Below are 17,638 nucleotides of genomic sequence, written 5' to 3'. Positions count from 1 at the left end.
ATACATTAACCAATTTGCACCCTACAGAGAATTCAACTTTTCTTCATTAAACATTTAAATATAACTTTTTGAAAAAAAATAACTGACAAATAATTTACACTTTCAGTAAAAATAATAAAAAAGACTTTTAAAGCATAATACCAAAGACTGAACCAATAAAGAATGATAGCTTAGGGCTGGGGATGTGGCTCAAGTGGTAGCGCGCTAGCCTGGCATGCGTGCGGCCCGGGTTCGATCCTCAACACCACATACGAACAAAGATGTTGTGTCCGCCGATAACTAAAAAATAAATATTAAAAATTCTCTCTCTCTCTCTCTCTCTCTCTCTCTCTCTCCCTCTCTAAAAAAAAAAAAAAAAGAATGATAGCTTAAACTATGCCAACAGTAAAAATCTTGAAATCAAAAACATCATAGTAGGGCTGGGGATACAGCTCAGTTGGTAGAGTGCTTGCCTTACATGCACAAGGCCCTGGGTTCAATACCCAGCACCACAAAAAATAAAAATAAAAAATCATAGTAAAACCAAAAGGCAAATGATAACTCTTAAATATATGCTACATATATGACAGACAAAACTTAACTTCCTTAACATTTATAGAACTCATGAATCCTTGGTTCAAAAAAATGGATATACCATCAGAAAAACAGATCAAGGAAATAAATACATTATTTTTCTTTAAATTTAAATTGCAAAAAAAAAAAACCTATGAGAAAATGTCAAACATGTCTCCTACTTTATAAAAGCAAACTATGAAGGTAATAAGATACTATTTGCCTGTGAAATTGGCAAAGATAAAATGGAATAAGTTACAAGGTTGAACAGAAGCAGGTGTTTCCTTACACTGCCATTTAGAAGGTAAATTAGAACATTTTTTTTTTCAGAGAAAGCAATTTGATTACTGACATTAAAAAAAGCCTTAAAATCTTATGTGGTTGCTGAGCCAGAAATTCTGCATCTAAGCATTTCACCTCTGGAAAGAATCATCTGTGCTACTGAGGTCCCTGTAGCACTTGGCTCAAGTCTTTGGGTATTAAAGAGACTGCACAGAAGGAACTGGACTAGGGCCCCTGTGAGCAGATTTATTTGAAAACTTTACCCTGCCAACACCATACCTGGCACCTCTCACTGATGTGACAGTGGAAACCACCTCCTTTGCAAGTGCTGAGGTTTTCCACTCAAATAGCCTGTTGACTTCATCTCCAGCAAGTCACTTCTGACTCGGCTGTGAGCTCTAATGTAGCCAAATCACTCTTACCACACCGTACTGTTCGTACAATCCCCTTATGGGCCCCTTCTATATTTCTCCACATGTGCAGCCAGTCCATAATAGTCACTTTCTTCTGGCAGCATTGTTGCCAAGAAGTCTGGGCATGAGCAGATGCTCCAGGTCTTCTGAGGACACTCTGCAGTCATCATCCTGATATCATTCGGCTCTGATCCAGTAGCAGTTAACTCTCTCCATCCCCAGTTTCTTTTTGGCCAGTTACCTCACTGAGTGGTTTCTGTCTCCCAGACACATCACAGGGTCCCTTTAAACATAGACAACCTATGCCTTACAATATATGAATGTGCTCTACCATGACTTGTTTCTCCTCCTCAACTCAAACACACATGGCCTTACTCATTCTAACCATACCTTGTCCTTTGGCAGTGGCAGTGCTTATAACAGTGAAACCAGAACAAATCTAAGTGTCCAACAACAGACGATTAGCTAAATATATCATGGTTCGCTAACATGATGGAATACTATTTGACCAATAAAAATGAGGCAGGGGATGATTATGTAATCACAAGAATAACAGCTACCTACATATTGTAAAGGGGAAAAAAAGTTACAAAATCCATTAACTGAACACTATACAATAAGATGTTATTAATTATAAATCTCCAGATTATGGGATTATGTTCCCTTTTTTATTTCTATGAAAATGGATATGCATCCTTTTGAAAAAATACAACACTAAAATTAAGACAATTTGAAATGGCATATTAAAAAACGTATATGCTTTTCATAAATGTTGTGTCTCAGAAGTTTGAGAGTCCACCATGATGGGCCTACTTTACCAGCAAAGCTGAATTTGCCCGGAGCACTGTGCAAAGTCACAATTCCCAGAGAATTAGACCTAGAGAGGTAAAGAGTTGGCCACTACCCTAGAAATGAGTACTGCCAGCAGTTCTAAATGAAGGCCTTAGAGTATTGGTTTTAAAATATTTAGCATTTGTATTTCAGGTGAAATCTTATCATTCCTAATCTGGTTGAAGTAGAAATTGGATCCTCTAAACTCCCCAATTCAATCTCTCCCACTTCCACTCTTACCTTCTACCCAGGTTTTCATACCAGCTCCTGAAAGCAGCCTCGTAGGTTTCCAAATGACAACTTGATAAGAAAGTAGCAATTGATTTTATGAAAGTCATTTCCACTGTGGCAACACTTTTGTTGATTCAGGGTGTGAAATCCAGCTGAAGTTATCTGTACTTCCCAAACACATCCTTTCACCTATATGCACACCTGCGTTCCCTGAGGTGTAACCTTCCTCTGACGTCAAAAACTTTCTTCACCATGTTCACCTACAACTCCTACAAACCCCAGATCCCTACTTTTGTCCTTTCTGACCTCTAACATTGTAGAGAAAAATTAAGCTTGTCTTCCCCTAGAGCCCCATAGTAGTTTAACTATATCTTCTCATACTATTTTGTAACATGGTGTCCAAGCTGGGCTATGAATACTATTTAAATAAGTCCCACAGGTAGGATTGAAAACTCCTAGCCATGGACACACCTTCAGGATGGGTCTGTTTGTATCTGCTGGTTTATAGGGGGGTGGAGGAATCTAGGTAGTGGCAGGGGAGAAGAATCAAATAATGACCATGATTACGGGTTCAGACAATATAAGGAATCCTTATATTGAAAGTGTGAGAAAGTGTGAGTCCCCCATGGGGGGAAAACACCTCAAAAAAAGGAGTCTGGCTCAATAGGTTCAGCTATGGGAAGGAGGACAGCAACAGTTCTCAGTGGAGAAGAAGGGCCATTACTTGAAATCGAGAGGCAAACTGTTGATACATGTACATTCTGGGGATAAAAGACTGTTTCCAAACAAAAGAAGTCTCTAAACATTTCCAGAAAAAAAAATAGAATTCAGTGGATTGAAGTCAATATTCCAACTGGCTGCTGTAATCAGTATACTTAAAACACCACAGGGCATCATGTCATATCCCAAAGACAACCACTGGACTAACCATGTTTAGGGCAAGGACCAGCAGGCATGGTGGGAAGCAGCACACGGGACTCTCTGTGCCCCAGAGGGGCAGCTAATAGTAAAGCAGGAGCAACTGGACGTCCAATAGTCTGAACCAACACATGAGAACAGAAGAGACCCACCACGGATCTGATTTTAAATTAGGAACAGGAACAAGATGGGAGTGGAAGAGGAGATGCAGGTCCTGTCTTTAAAAGGTTGGAATTCTGGTACAGAATAGAGGACACAGTAACCAATCCACAAAACTACAACTATCTTATATTTGATAAAGGGGCTAAAAGCATGCAATGGAGGAAGGATAGCATCTTCAACAAATGGTGCTGGGAAAACTGGAAATCCATTTGCATCAAAATGAATCTGAATCCCTATCTCTCGCCTTGCACAAAAGTTAACTCAAAATGGATCAAGGAGCTTGATATTAAATCAGAGACACGGCATCTGATAGAAGAAAAAGTTGGTTATGATCTACATACTGTGGGAGCAGGCTCCAAATTCCTCAATAGGACACCCATAGCGCAAGAGTTAACAACTAGAATCAACAAATGGGACTTACTCAAACTAAAAAGTTTTTTCTCAGCAAAAGAAACAATAAGAGAGATAAACAGGGAGCCTACATCCTGGGAACAAATCTTTACTCCACACACTTCAGATAGAGCCCTAATAACCAGAATATATAAAGAACTCAAAAAATTAGACAATAAGACAACAAGTAACCCAATCAATAAATGGGCAAAGGACCTGAACAGACACTTCTCAGAAGAGGACATACAATCAATCAATAAGTACATGAAAAAATGCTCACCATCGCTAGCAGTCAGAGAAATGCAAATCAAAACTACCCTAAGATACCATCTCACTCCAGTAAGATTGGCAGCCATTAGGAAGTCAAACAACAATAAGTGCTGGAGAGGATGTGGGGAAAAGGGCACTCTTGTTCATTGCTGGTGGGACTGCAAATTGGTGCAGCCAATTTGGAAAGCAGTATGGAGATTTCTCGGAAAGCTGGGAATGGAACCACCATTTGACCCAGCTATTCCCCTTCTCGGTCTATTCCCTAAAGACCTAATAAGAGCATGCTACAGGGACACTGCTACATCGATGTTCATAGCAGCACAATTCACGATAGCAAGATTGTGGAATCAGCCTAGATGCCCTTCAATAGATGAATGGATTAAAAAAATGTGGCATTTATACACAATGGAGTATTACTCTGCATTTAAAAATGACAAAATCATAAAATTTGGAGGGAAATGGATGGCATTAGAGCAGATTATGCTAAGTGAAGCTAGTCAATCTTTAAAAAACAAATACCAAATGACTCCTCTGATATAAGGGGAGGAAACAAGGACAGGGTAGGGACGAAGAGCTTGAGACGAAGATTTTCATTAACAGGGTTGAGAGGTGGGAGGGAAAGGAAACGAGAAGGGGAATCGCATGGAAATGGAAGGCGATCCTCAGGGTTATACAAAATGACATATAAGAGGAAAGGAGGGGTAAGACAAGATAATTCAAATGGAAGAAGTGATTTACAGTAGAAGGGGTAGAGAGAGAAAAGGGGAGGGGAGGGGAGGGGAGGGGGGATAGTAGAGAATAATACAGACAGCAGAATACATCAGACACTAGAAAGGCAATATGTCAATCAATGGAAGGGTAACTGATGTGATACAGCAATCTGTATACGGGATAAAATTGGGAGTTCATAACTCATTTGAATCAAACTGAGAAATATGATGTATGAGGAACTATGTAATGTTTTGAACGACCAACAATAAAAAAAAAAAAGAAAGTTCAATACTTGCAAGAAATCAAACTACATGTGACTCCTTGCAGAAACGAGTAGAAGAATTCAACAATGGTGAAAAATACTAATCAAAAGTGTGAAACTAAGGTTTAGAATCTCTACCTAGCAGGTCATAAAAAAGTATAAAACTTCTTTGAAAAAAGGAGAAATCAGGCAAATTAATAATGGGGGGGGGGAATCAATTAAAGACAAACCAGCTTTTTTTCTTCAATGAATTTACTGGAAGGTAGAGAAAAGGAAATGAGAATTCATAGAATGGAAAATACTTAAGAAACATCAACTAATTGTAATTTATAGAAGTCATTTGGATCTTGATTAAAAGACACCAATCAGGAAAAAAATGTTAATGAAGCAAATATGGAAATTTGAACACTGAATGAATATTGGATTATATTAAGAAACTAATGGTAGCTTTTTAAAGATTTTTTTGCTAGCTTTTCATCTAGTAAAAACAAAACAACAACAACAACACAAAATGTTTAGCAATACATGCATCTTCTCACAATTACAAATGAAATAATAGGATACGGAAGTTTTTCTTTTTAAAGTAGGTTGTCAAAGAGAACAGACAAATAATGACTAGGATTAGTTATAATGCAATAATTACTGAAGGTGGATAATAAGTATTTGAAGAGTATGTTATAATTTTCTTTGTATTTTTACACCTATTTGATGTTATCTGGTAATAAAAATATTTAAAATTTAAAAAAAAAAAAAAGGTTGGAATTCAGCTCACAAACTTGAGATGGATACATTTGTATCCACAGACCAGTAAGTGGGGGATAGTCATTCTATTCTTGTCATTTGTTTATATCACTGGGGATTGGTATTATTCGGCCCTATGTGTGTCTGTGATGCTATCCCAGACACGAAAGGATGAGTTCAGAAACTGTGACATGGTAATCAATTGATATGGAGGTATTTCCAATGGTAACATTGGTGTTTCCAATGGGAAACTTTCTATTCCAAGTTAACAGGAAGGATTCCATGGTTCTGCATATTTCATACATAAAATAATGTAAAGAATAATTTTATTTAAGATTTGGAAAAGGAAAAGATACACAAAGATCAAAATTTTGTAGCTTTGAATTAAGTTGGTAAGGAGGATATAAATGTTCATAAATCCAAGCACTTTAGTCTACCTTAGTTTCATATAGTATAAAGTCAAGACTGTTACAAACTAATTGATATGTATGTATTTCAAATTATCTGAACAGAGCACAGAATGTACTTACTTTTCCCAAATTGTCTAAACCTTATTCACCATCCATTCCCACCCCATTTCTTTGATTCTGAAGTCCTACATGGAATAATACTATATTTAGAGTATACTTGCTTAGGTTCCAATCTATGTATTAAGTTTTACATCGTTTTTGTTGTTGTTGTTGCATCATTTTATTTCTAATTCTGCTCTCTCAAAATCCAATATACGCAGGTTTGCCATGGTGATTATTCCAAATGCATTGTGATTATGAGATACTGATTATGCATGATATGGTTTAGCTTTCAGTTGCAAAAATTAGCCCTGTTTTAACTATAAAATCTTACCTATGTTTAAAAAATACCATAAAGTGGACTTGATATCTACAGAATATTGTAAAAAACAATAGATAAATATATATTTTCAGCTGCTCATAAAACTTTTTCCCAAGTACAATATATTTTAGGCCACAAGGCCAATCCAAACAAATACAAAATTATTGAAATAATCCCTTATATCTTTTTGCTGTTGTTGTTTGGAGTTCAATCTCTGGTACCCACCCAAAATTTATATCTTAATGTTTTTAATTATTAAGTTAAGCCCCAGGGGATAAATAGCAATACCCCATGAATTAAAAATTCACATGATTTATTATAGTAATATGCATGTTAAAATGTGTAGGAGACTGAGTTAAAAATTTGCATCAAAATTGTGTGTATGTACCCTTAATATTTACAAAGGTTATTTGTTAAAATGTTGGGGTTTTTTGGTGGAACCATTAAACCATATATTAATTAACCCTTCTACATTTGGGCAGAAAAGAGCTCAAAAAGGAGCATCTTAAAATAAGAATCAGTTGTACAAGATGTTCTAGAGTCTTCTCCAAGACCCACTTCTTTGAAATCCTTTATTTCGATTCCCACAGTCATCCTTACTGCTGGATACAGAGAAAAAAAAGAATCCCCTTTAAAACCCCAACTCCTCACTAACTGAAATAAGATGCCATTAATTTATTCTCCTCACCAAAAATGTGCATTTTTAAAAAGAGAATTTTTCACTTCAACAGAAAACACAGTCATCACAGTCTGCTTTCAAAATAGATTTGTGGTTTTAAAGAGTCAAGAGATGAATTAAAGGATTTATATATTCCCAAATCTCTTCAGTTTAAGACAGATACACTTGGCTCTGGAGAAGAGGTGTAATTGGGAGTGCTTTTTCCTCAATGGGGGAGGGAGAGGCTCAGTGCCATCTTACTTCCTTGTCACCTGTGTCATTTTAAGTATAACAGCCCATCATCTTCCACCTAAGAACAAAGTGCAAAATGCGAGGCTCAGAATTCCTGATGGCCTCCAATTCAGTTTTGCTTTCATTTTGTGATTCAAGAAAGACTGAAAGGGTGGTTGGTGGTGCCCAACCCATAAATGATTGACTGGCTCTCGTAGTTACCCTGTCACTCTGAAGCATGCTTCTATAGCTCATTCTATCCACCCCATCAGGAAGTGATCTTACAATATGTGTCCATTTCAAATGTATAGCATGACAAAACCTCAGCCAAGCAATAAAATATTATACAAACTATGACATGAAATTAAATGTAAGCTAAAGGAATTTATGACTGAATAAACAACTGAATCACTCTGGAGGAATACGGTGTATCTTGGTTTTATTAGTGCGATCTTTGATTTTTGTAAAATCCACAACTAAAAATACATAATTCTTTAAGGCACAACTGTAATGGTCATAATAATTCCCATAGCAAAGGTATCTGAACTACTTTTTAATTCATCTAAACTTAAAGATTTAAGACAGTTCCTAGAAAAAAAATATATATATAAATCTTCAAGAACTAGATAATTTCCTTGTTAGGATAACCACTAAAGTTTTTAGCATTAAATATTTGGCAAATTTACTTATTTATCAGTACTACCAAAATGCAAACAAGAAATAACTGACTATCAAAGGAGGTTTAAAAATAGTTATGTTCAGATATCTTCATTTTCAATCTTTTATCAGTAATGTTAACCCCAAGAAATGGTATCAATTGAACATACCATCAGAAAACAGAGTAGCAGAAAGATAAAAGATATATCAAACTTTTAAAAATATTTATATTCAGGAGAATACTTACTCTCTTCACTTCCTCTGAGGGGATATATCCTGATTTTTTCAATTATATCAACCAAGATCAAGGATAACAGAACCAGGGACACTGGGAGATCAGGTAAGGCGTCAGGCAATAAATCTGCAGAGCCATTGATGTTCTTTTGAACCTGTTTTTAGAAAATCAATTAGACTCATTCAATGATTGTACTTTTTTTTTTTTTGGTTGTAGATAAACACAATATCTTCATTTTATTTATTTATTTTTATGTGGTGCTGAGGATTGAATGGAGTGCCTCACACATGCTAGGCAAGTGCTGTACCATTGAGCCACAACCCCAGCCCTGATTGTGCTTTCTTTATTCAAAATTCTTTTAATACTCTGCTAACAGTGCTAAGTTAATTATAAACACATTTTATGAAAAACTTAAAGTTTGGTTGTAAGCTTCTCAAGTTTTAAACTGCACAAGGTTTTTAACCATTTCCTAAGAGGGAATAAGGGTTCAAATAAATTGAAGAGTTTTTCATTGTAGATGAAGCTTAGTAAATGTGTGCAAAAATATAATAGCCAGTTCTCAGTAATAGTGGAATGGGCAATCCTTCCAAATCCACGGCTAAATAGAGCTTATTGGCTTTTTAGATCTTCCAAGGAGGGACAGCCCAGGTGAACCCAACTTGGCTTTCTTCCTTAATCTGCAGAGAAGGTACCTAGAAAAAGCCCTCAGCAAGCATCATATTAATGGTGAAATGTTGAAGGTTTTCCCTCTCGGATGCTACCATAACCATTTCTATACAGCATTGTTCTGGAGGCCTTAACCAGTGTAATAAGAGAAAAAAAATATACAGGTTAAGTACTGAAAATGAAGACAAACAGTATCATTATTTATAGACTAGATGATTATACATGGAGAAAATTCCTCAGAATGGATGAATTATTTCTAAATACCAATGACAAAGAGTTAAAAATGAGACTTTTGAGAAAAGGATATCATTCAATGCAATTTCAAATGCTGTTTGAATTTTTGTGGAAAATAACAAGCATTCTTAAAATTTATGTGGAAATACAAAAGGAAAGAAATTCCAGAAGAAAAAGAAGATAGGACAATTTGCTCTTCTGGGTGTGCAGAACCATTGTAAAGCTATAAGAATGAAGACAGTGTGGTGTTTGTTAGCCCAGGAATTAAATTAAATTAAAGCAGGCAATGGGACAGAACAGACAGCCTAAAAATCCCAGGTTATGTGTATGTGCATCTTATATCAAAGCCAAGACTACAGAGAAATGTGGGAAGGATGGGCTTTTTACTAGATGGTGCTTAGTTCATTGGATGTTATTTGGAAAAAATAAAATAAAATTTGGCTCTCAAGTATACAACACATACAAAAATCAGTTCCAGATGAAGTGTCAGTCCAAAAGAGAATGGAAAAGCAACACAGCCTGCGAAATGTAAGATGGTGGAATGTGTTTATGACTTTGAGATTCAGATTTACAGTACAATAAAATCTTCTTAAATATGTGACCAGAAGCTTTATTCATAAAGAAAATAAACTGATAAATGGGTCTGTTTTTGAGTTAGGGACTTCTGTTTATCAAAAGATATCAGTAAGAGTATGAAGGGAAGTCAAGAGCACAAAACAAAACCGACAAAGGCATTGTAATCTGAATGTGGAAAAGACACTTTCAAATCAACTCAAGTGTTGGTAAGCATGCATAGCAATAGGAATGCTCATTCTTTGTTAGTGGGTTCTGTACTGTAAAGATCTCTTTGGAAACTAGTTTGGCACTAGTTGTTGACAAACACTTGAATATCTTATGACTCATCAGTTCTACTTCTATGAATTTAACCAAATGAAATATGGCTCATGTGTACAAAAGACTTGTTTAGGATGTGCACAGTGGCATTATTTGTAATAGCCAAAACTGGAAACAACTGAAATGAATATCAAGATAGAACTGATAAATAACTTAAATTATTGGACTGGGCTTGTCTGTGATGCCCAGCACTATGTTGTGTTATTCATTCATTTATTAATCGTAATATCTTTCTTTCTTTCTTTTTTTTTTTTTTTGGTACTGACAAAAGGACTCAGGAGCACATTCCCAGCCCTTTTTTAGTATTTTATTTAGAGACAGGGTCTCACTGAATTGCTTAGTACCTCACTGAGTTCTGAGGCTGGCTTTGAACTTGCAATCCTCCTGCCTCAGCCTCCTGAGCCGCTAGGATTATAGGCATGTGCCATTGCATGTAGCCAACTGTAATATCTGCATGAAATGAAACAGTGAACAGCAACGAACTACAGCTACATTTAAAAAAATGGATGACTCGATTACTATGTATAATTATGATAATTATGATGCTCTAACAAAAAAAATATTTAAAAAAAGAATGACTTTCACAATCACACTTTTGAATAAAAGAAGCCAGTCATGATTTATGTTATATATATAAGATCATATATATATATGTCACATGATAATATAGACAGAGACCATATGTCCATTTACATATAAAGGACATTTAATTTGATATTCCATTAAAAATTAATTTTAAAAGAAGTAAACTTATGAGGTAGAAGTTAAGGTAGAAGTTATCTTTGGGGAGAAAGGAAAGGTCATCATTGAGAGGAGCATGGTTTGGAGTGGGCTCAGTTTTATTTCTTGACCTCAGTAGTATTTGAACCAGGGTTTGCTTTGTGTTACATCACTATGGTACATTTATGCTTTGTGAACATTTCTGTTTGTTACACCTCAGTGAAAATATAAGAAAAAGAAGAAAGAAAAATAGGTAACAGGGGACGATAGATAGATCATAGAAATGAACCAAAAAGGGCCATCAAACTCCAGATATAACACCATTTTACGATAGTGGTTTTTCTTGGGAGGTTGTAAAGTGAATTTGCAAAGCTCTTGGAAATCTCCCAAGTTACTCTCTTCCTATTTCTCAACAACTTGCAAATTAGTAAGATTAGTGGAGCATTCCTCTTTGACCTTCTTGGATAATAAAAGGTTCACAGACTACAAGTAGTACCCACAATATTCCTACTTATGAATGCCCATCTAAGTCCCTTTTGAAGCCATATTTAGTCAAAACATAATGTCATTTTTAAGTAGACGTCAGGTGGAAAGCATTTATCCAAGGATTTTTTTTTCTTTTTTATTTCCCCCAGGAATTGAGTCCAAGTTCATTTAACCACTAAGCCACATTCCCAGCCTTTTATATTTACTTTTTTTTTTTTAATTTTGAGGAAGGGTCTCACTAGGTTGCTTATAGCCTCGCTAAGTTGCTGAGGCTGCCTTCAACCCTGAGATCCTCCTGAGTCACTGGGATTATAGGTGTGCCTCACTATGTCCAGCACGGATATCTTTAAGAAAGATCTTAAGTGTGTGAGAGGTTATTCATTTGGATCTTGTAATTTTCCACTTAGAACAGAATTAAATGTTAAATGTTAAACTTCAACATAACAATTATTTCATTCCTTAAAATAAATATATTTTAATTTGAAAGAAAACTAGATTACATAGCTTTACACAATTTTTGTGGGGGGTATGCTGCTCAATCAAATTCCAATAACAGGAAACTTTGTAAATTTCAAAACCTTGCAGCAGAAGAAATCAAAATTCCATACCTCAGTCACTGCTATAGAAAAGCTGAAGCTGGGAAGGGTGGTGAGTACTACACACATCATCAGAACGGGTCTCCTAGCAAAGGAGAAAAAAAATAAGCAAAGCAATAATGTACCAGATCGACAGTTCCTGTTACATTTTGCTAATTTTGCAGTTCCTGTTCCATTCATCTATAGTTTTTCTAAGAAGCTAACTGCTTCCCTATTTCCATTTCCCAAATGTTTGAGGATGGCAAAAAGGAACATATGCAAAAAAAACAGAATTGTTTTCTCGAGCAAAAGGGAGACGGATTTCCAGATAATCTGAATAACTAACAAACCACAGAATCTTGAAAGCATCAAAGTACCCATCCAATGACATTTAACATTTCCGTAATTCATTACTTCAAAACCTACTCAAGAGGACAAGCCAGCTCTGGTGACCAACTAAGAAAACAAGAATAGCACAAATTCTCAAGCAATACTGTACCCCATGTTGTAAAACTTATTTTTTAATTAAATTTAGGAATGACAAACTAATAGATAAAGATCATTTAAAGTAAAAACATTTGGACTTTTTTTTTTACTTTAACAAAAAAAAAAAGTCACACATTTATAAAAATGACAAAATTTTCAAACTTCTTTTTGGATCACTTCTGAAAACTTACATAATAAATCAATCAAATAATCAAATGGTTATGGAGATATACTATAACTATAATATTATATCTTATGACAGAGAAATTTAAATGGTGTTTGGCTTCACTGATTTATGAGAAGACAATTCAAAAGTTTTTTATGATGAAATATTTACCTTCTCTTTTCTTAAAAACATTTTTATATTAATTACATTTATATAATATGTTTTGAACATTTTCAAATTGTTAATAATTTCTGCTTGACTTTATCATGCATGCCCTGTCCTTGCCTCCTGGGAGATGTTGTAGGTGTAGACATAAGTTAGCAGGGTAGAATGTCCTCACTCTTAGCCAGACCCAGGAAAACATGGCTAACACCAGTTATGATGGGATTTGAAATTGGTAACTTTGCTTCTTTGTGTGAGTCCAGACCTGTGCTCCTGCAATACACAGCTCCCTAAGGGAGAAGTCAAGATGGTGGAGTACCGAGAAGAGAAAAGCTAAGGCTACATTTGCAGTTGCTGCCTGGCTGGGAGTTCATGCGGCAGGAGTATTGTTCCTCGGTGAGATGGGTCAAAGAGGGAATTCACTGAAATTCAATATCAGACAGGGAATCTTAGGACTCTGAAATTTGGGTGCATTGAACAAAAGGGGGGAAAAGGAGTAAATTGGGGCCAGGCTAATTGTTGCAGTGGCAGCAGCACCGGTTCACCACAGAGGGGAGAAATAAAACAAGCACAGGCAGAAAAACAATGGACGAATTTGGTATGGAAAATCCCGTGGGACAGAAAAGCAGTCTGAACTTCAATGAACTGGAGGTTGTACCATGAGCTAGTGTTTGACAAGTGTTCTGTTTCTCAACTGGTAAGTGGAGAGTTGAAGCAAGAGCCACAGGTTGCAGCTTGGTGTTTGCTATAGCAATCCTGGAGAGCACAGCAAATATACTGTTCTGGAAAGCACCTGCCATACATCTGAGAGTGTGCCCACCAGAACACAATTGAAACAGGCACACAGAAGATTTTACCTAGTGGGAATTAAGTCAGAGATAGGGAGAGGAGTGCAACTTGCTTTCCCTTGGAGTTTGGCAGCTCACATGATCAGCTTAAAAAAAAAAAAAAAAGCCAGAAAATTGAACCGGTAGGCATGATTGCACTTGGGGACTAGACCTGGAAAGGCCATATTCATGGGTGGTGGTATGTGAAACTCAGAGGGTTGGCTCCCTTACCCCACCAATACTGTTCTGGGAATACTCCTGAGATACAGATGCTCAGTAGAAACTGTCATCTGCCCAACCCTAGGGGTGTGTTAATGTAATCTCTCCAGAGCAGATACCACCCAAAATAGTCCTAAAGGCCTGTCAGAGCTAAGTCCCAGCTTCTGAAACTTCCCATTTAGAATTGTGCAGCAGCCCCACCCTGGGAGTATATCAATCTGGTCTGTCCTGATAAATGTCCAATCCAGGGTACTTCCCATTCTATCCTGACTTATACTGGTGAGAAAAGAAACTGAATGCTATTTCAACCAGCTTCAGCTTTAAGCCACTCCAGCTGGTAGCTTGGGGTTCAACACAAAAAGAATAAGTGTTTAACAACTCCCAGCCTTTGCTTTCTCTATGGGTACATAGTCCAAGAATAAAGTACAAGAGGACACAGGCAGTGAACACCCATTCAAAGTTTTTTATTGAAAGTTTTTTCCATCTCAGTGGAGATAATTCTTTTGCATTAAGTATCCCCTCCACCCTGCCTTTTAAAATTCTTTTTAGTGTTCTTGCTGTGCTAATTGGTTCCTAGTTATTTATGCATATACATACTGTCTCTTTTTTATTATTCTTAGCATTTTCCATGATTGTTGTTTTTCTTTATCTTGTTTTTTGAGGGCTGGGGTGGGAGAGGGTTGTTCATTTATTTTGGCTTTTTTTGTTTTTGTTTTTGTTTGTTTCTCTTGTTGTCTCTCTCTTTTCTTCCCCTTCTAATAGCCAAACTCTCTTGTTCTTACTTTCATGCTCTCTTTACTTGCTTTGCTTCTTTTCTTTTTCTCCTTTTTCTTTATAGCTACCACTTGCTACATCTCTTCTGCTTTCTTTCACTTCATATTTGAATACTCTAAACCTTCTTGTACCTTCCTATCACATTTTCTTTTTCTCTTAATGAATTATATTTTTGCCATCTTTTATTTGGTTTATAAAATTGCTGCCCCCAGTTCATGTTGTTTCAGTTATTGGTATGGTAGATGGTATGGCTGACACTAGTTGCATACCATAATGCTACATCTAGTTCATAGTTATGTTTTATTTTTGCTGTTGACAATTGTTGACCCCACTATTCCTGTTCCATTGAGAATGAGAAAAAGCTGAAAGCATTTCCTGTAAAATCAGGAACAAGACAAGGCTGTTTCCTCTCATCACTCCTCTTCAATATAATACTAGAAATTCTAGCCAGAGAAATTGGGCAAGAGAAAAAACAAAAGGAGTAAAAATGGAAAAGGAAGAAGTCAAATTTTCTCTGTTAGTAGATGATATGATCCTATCCTTAGACGATGGGAAAACTTCCATCAGAACATAGCTAGAACTAATAATAAACTCAGCAAAGTAGGGTTATAAAATCCACAAACCAAAATCAGTTGCTTTCCTGTGTACTAATAATAAATCTAGTCATAAAAAATCAGGAAAAACCATCCCATTCACAATAGTTTTATTAATCTAACTAAATGTGAAAGACCTCTACAATGAAAGTTATAGATCACTGAAGAAAGACATTGACAAAAACAAGATAGAAATGCCTCCCATGGAGAAAGGCACACTCATACATTGCTGGTGGAACTGCAAATTGGTGCAGCTAATATGGAAAGCAGTATGGAGAGTCCTTGGAAAACTGGGAATGGAACCACCATTTGAACCACTTATCCCACTCCATGGTTTATACCCAAAGAACTGAAAAACCACATACTATAGTAACACAACTACATCAATGCTTATAGCAGCACAATTTACAATTTACAATAGCTAAACTGTGGAATCAACCTAGATGCCCTTCAGTAGATGAATGGATAAAGAAAATGTAGTATATATACACAATGGAATATTATTCAGCATTAAAAGAGAATAAAATCATGACATTTGTAGGTAAATGGATGGAGTTGGAGGATATTATGCTAAGTGAAGTAAGCCAATCCCCAAAAAACAAATTCTGAATGTTTTCTCTAATATAAGGATACTGATCCATACTGGGGATGGGGGTGGGGAGCATGTGAGGAATAGAGGAAATTTAGATTGGGCAAAGGGGAGGGAGGGGAAGGGAGTGGGCATGGGGATAGGAAAGATGGTGGGATGAGATGGACATCATTACTCCAAGTACATGTATAAAGACACGAATGGTGTGACTCTACTATGTTTCCAACCAGAGACATGAAAAATTGTGCTCTGAATGGGTACAAAAATTGAAATGCATTCTGATATCATATATAACAAATTAGAATAAATAAATAATTTTTTAAAATGCCTTTAGGAACTAGAAAAAAAGAAAGTCATATAAATAAAAACATCCAGCATGTAGTCAAAAAGAAAAAAAAGAAAGAAAGAAAAGAAATACCTCCCATGTTCATAGGAAGGCAGAGTTAATATTCAAATGGCCATATTCCCAAAAGCATACACATATTCAATGCAATTCCCATTAAAATACAAATTACATTCTTCACAGAACAACAACAACAACAACAACAAAACAACCATAGCCCTAAAATTTATTTTAAAAACTAAAAGACCCCAAATAATAAAAGCAACTCTAAATGAAAAAAGCAATGCTGTAGGCATCACAATACCTGTTCTTCAAATTATGCTAGAGAGCTACAGTTACAAACACGGCATGGTGTTGGCATAAAAACTCATGCACAAATCAATGGAATAGAAGAGAAGACACAGAAATAAACTCAGATACAGTCATCTGAACCTTGACAAAGTTGCCAAAAACATATACTAGAGAAAATTGTGCTAGGAAAACTGTGTATCTGTATGTAGAAGAATAAAACTAGAGCCCTATCACCTTGCACAAAAGTCAACTCCAAAATTGATCAAAGATCTACCGGTAGAGCACTTGCCTAGCATGTGTGAAGCAGTGGGTTCGACTCTCAGCACCACAAATAAATAAATGAATAAAATAAATGTCCTTCAATATAAAAAAAATATTTTTAAAATGACCTAGTAATTTGACCAGAAATTATTCAATTCCTAGAATAAAATGTAGGATCAACACTAATTTATACAGGCACAGGCACTGATTTTCTCAGTAGAACTCCTAAAGCTCAGGAAATAATACCAAGAATAAATGGGATGGTATTAAATTCAAAAGCCTCTGCACAGCAAAGGAAATAGCAATGTGACCTACACGATGGATAAAAATCTTTGGTAGCTATTCTTCTGACAGAAGATTAATATCCAGAATATATGAAGAATTAAAAAAAATTTAACACCAAAAACGGAAAATTATAAGAAATGCTCAAATGAACTAAACAGAAACTTCTCAAAAGAGGAAATACAAACAGTCAGGAAATGACTAAGTGAAAAAAAATATTCAACATCTTTATCAATTTAGTAAATTCAAATCAAGTCAAAACTATTCTGAGATTTCATCTCACTGCAGTTAGAATGGCAGCCATCAAGAATACAAACAATAAAAATGCTGCAGAGGAAGTGGAGTAAAAGTAACAATTTTTCATTGGTGTGGGATTGTCAATTAGTACAACCACTATGGAAATCAGCATAGAGATTACTCAAGAGACCCTGCCATATCTCCTCAGTATTTATCCTAAAGAAGTAAAGTCATTATAGTATAGTGATACCTGCCATACCCATGTTTATAGCAGCACAGTTCAAACTATGGAGCCAGAATAAGTGTCCGTCAATGTACAAACGGATAAAGCAAATGTTTTACATATACATAATGGAGTTTTATTCAGCTGTAAAGAAGAATGAACTTATATCATTTGCAGAAAAATGGATAGAACTTGAGAACATTATGTTAAGCACAAAACAGGAAAAGTCAAGGGT

At 35.8% G+C, this 17,638-nt stretch overlaps 1 protein-coding gene across 1 annotated transcript in view; it reads right to left on the bottom strand.

Moving 5' to 3' along the window:
* Tmem236 (transmembrane protein 236) overlaps positions 1–17,638 on the bottom strand; it is a 45,032-nt gene that overhangs the window by 11,217 nt on the left and 16,177 nt on the right. The window contains exons 2-3 of the mRNA XM_026407754.2: positions 11,984–12,056; positions 8,388–8,529 (exon numbers count right to left, since the gene is read on the bottom strand). Of these exons, the coding sequence (XP_026263539.2) occupies positions 8,388–8,529; positions 11,984–12,056 (215 nt within the window). The remainder of the gene's footprint in view (positions 1–8,387; positions 8,530–11,983; positions 12,057–17,638) is intronic.

The sequence above is a fragment of the Urocitellus parryii genome, chromosome 9, assembly GCF_045843805.1.
Source record: "Urocitellus parryii isolate mUroPar1 chromosome 9, mUroPar1.hap1, whole genome shotgun sequence".
Taxonomy (NCBI): domain Eukaryota; kingdom Metazoa; phylum Chordata; class Mammalia; order Rodentia; family Sciuridae; genus Urocitellus; species Urocitellus parryii.
This window is presented reverse-complemented; position numbering and strand designations above follow the sequence as displayed.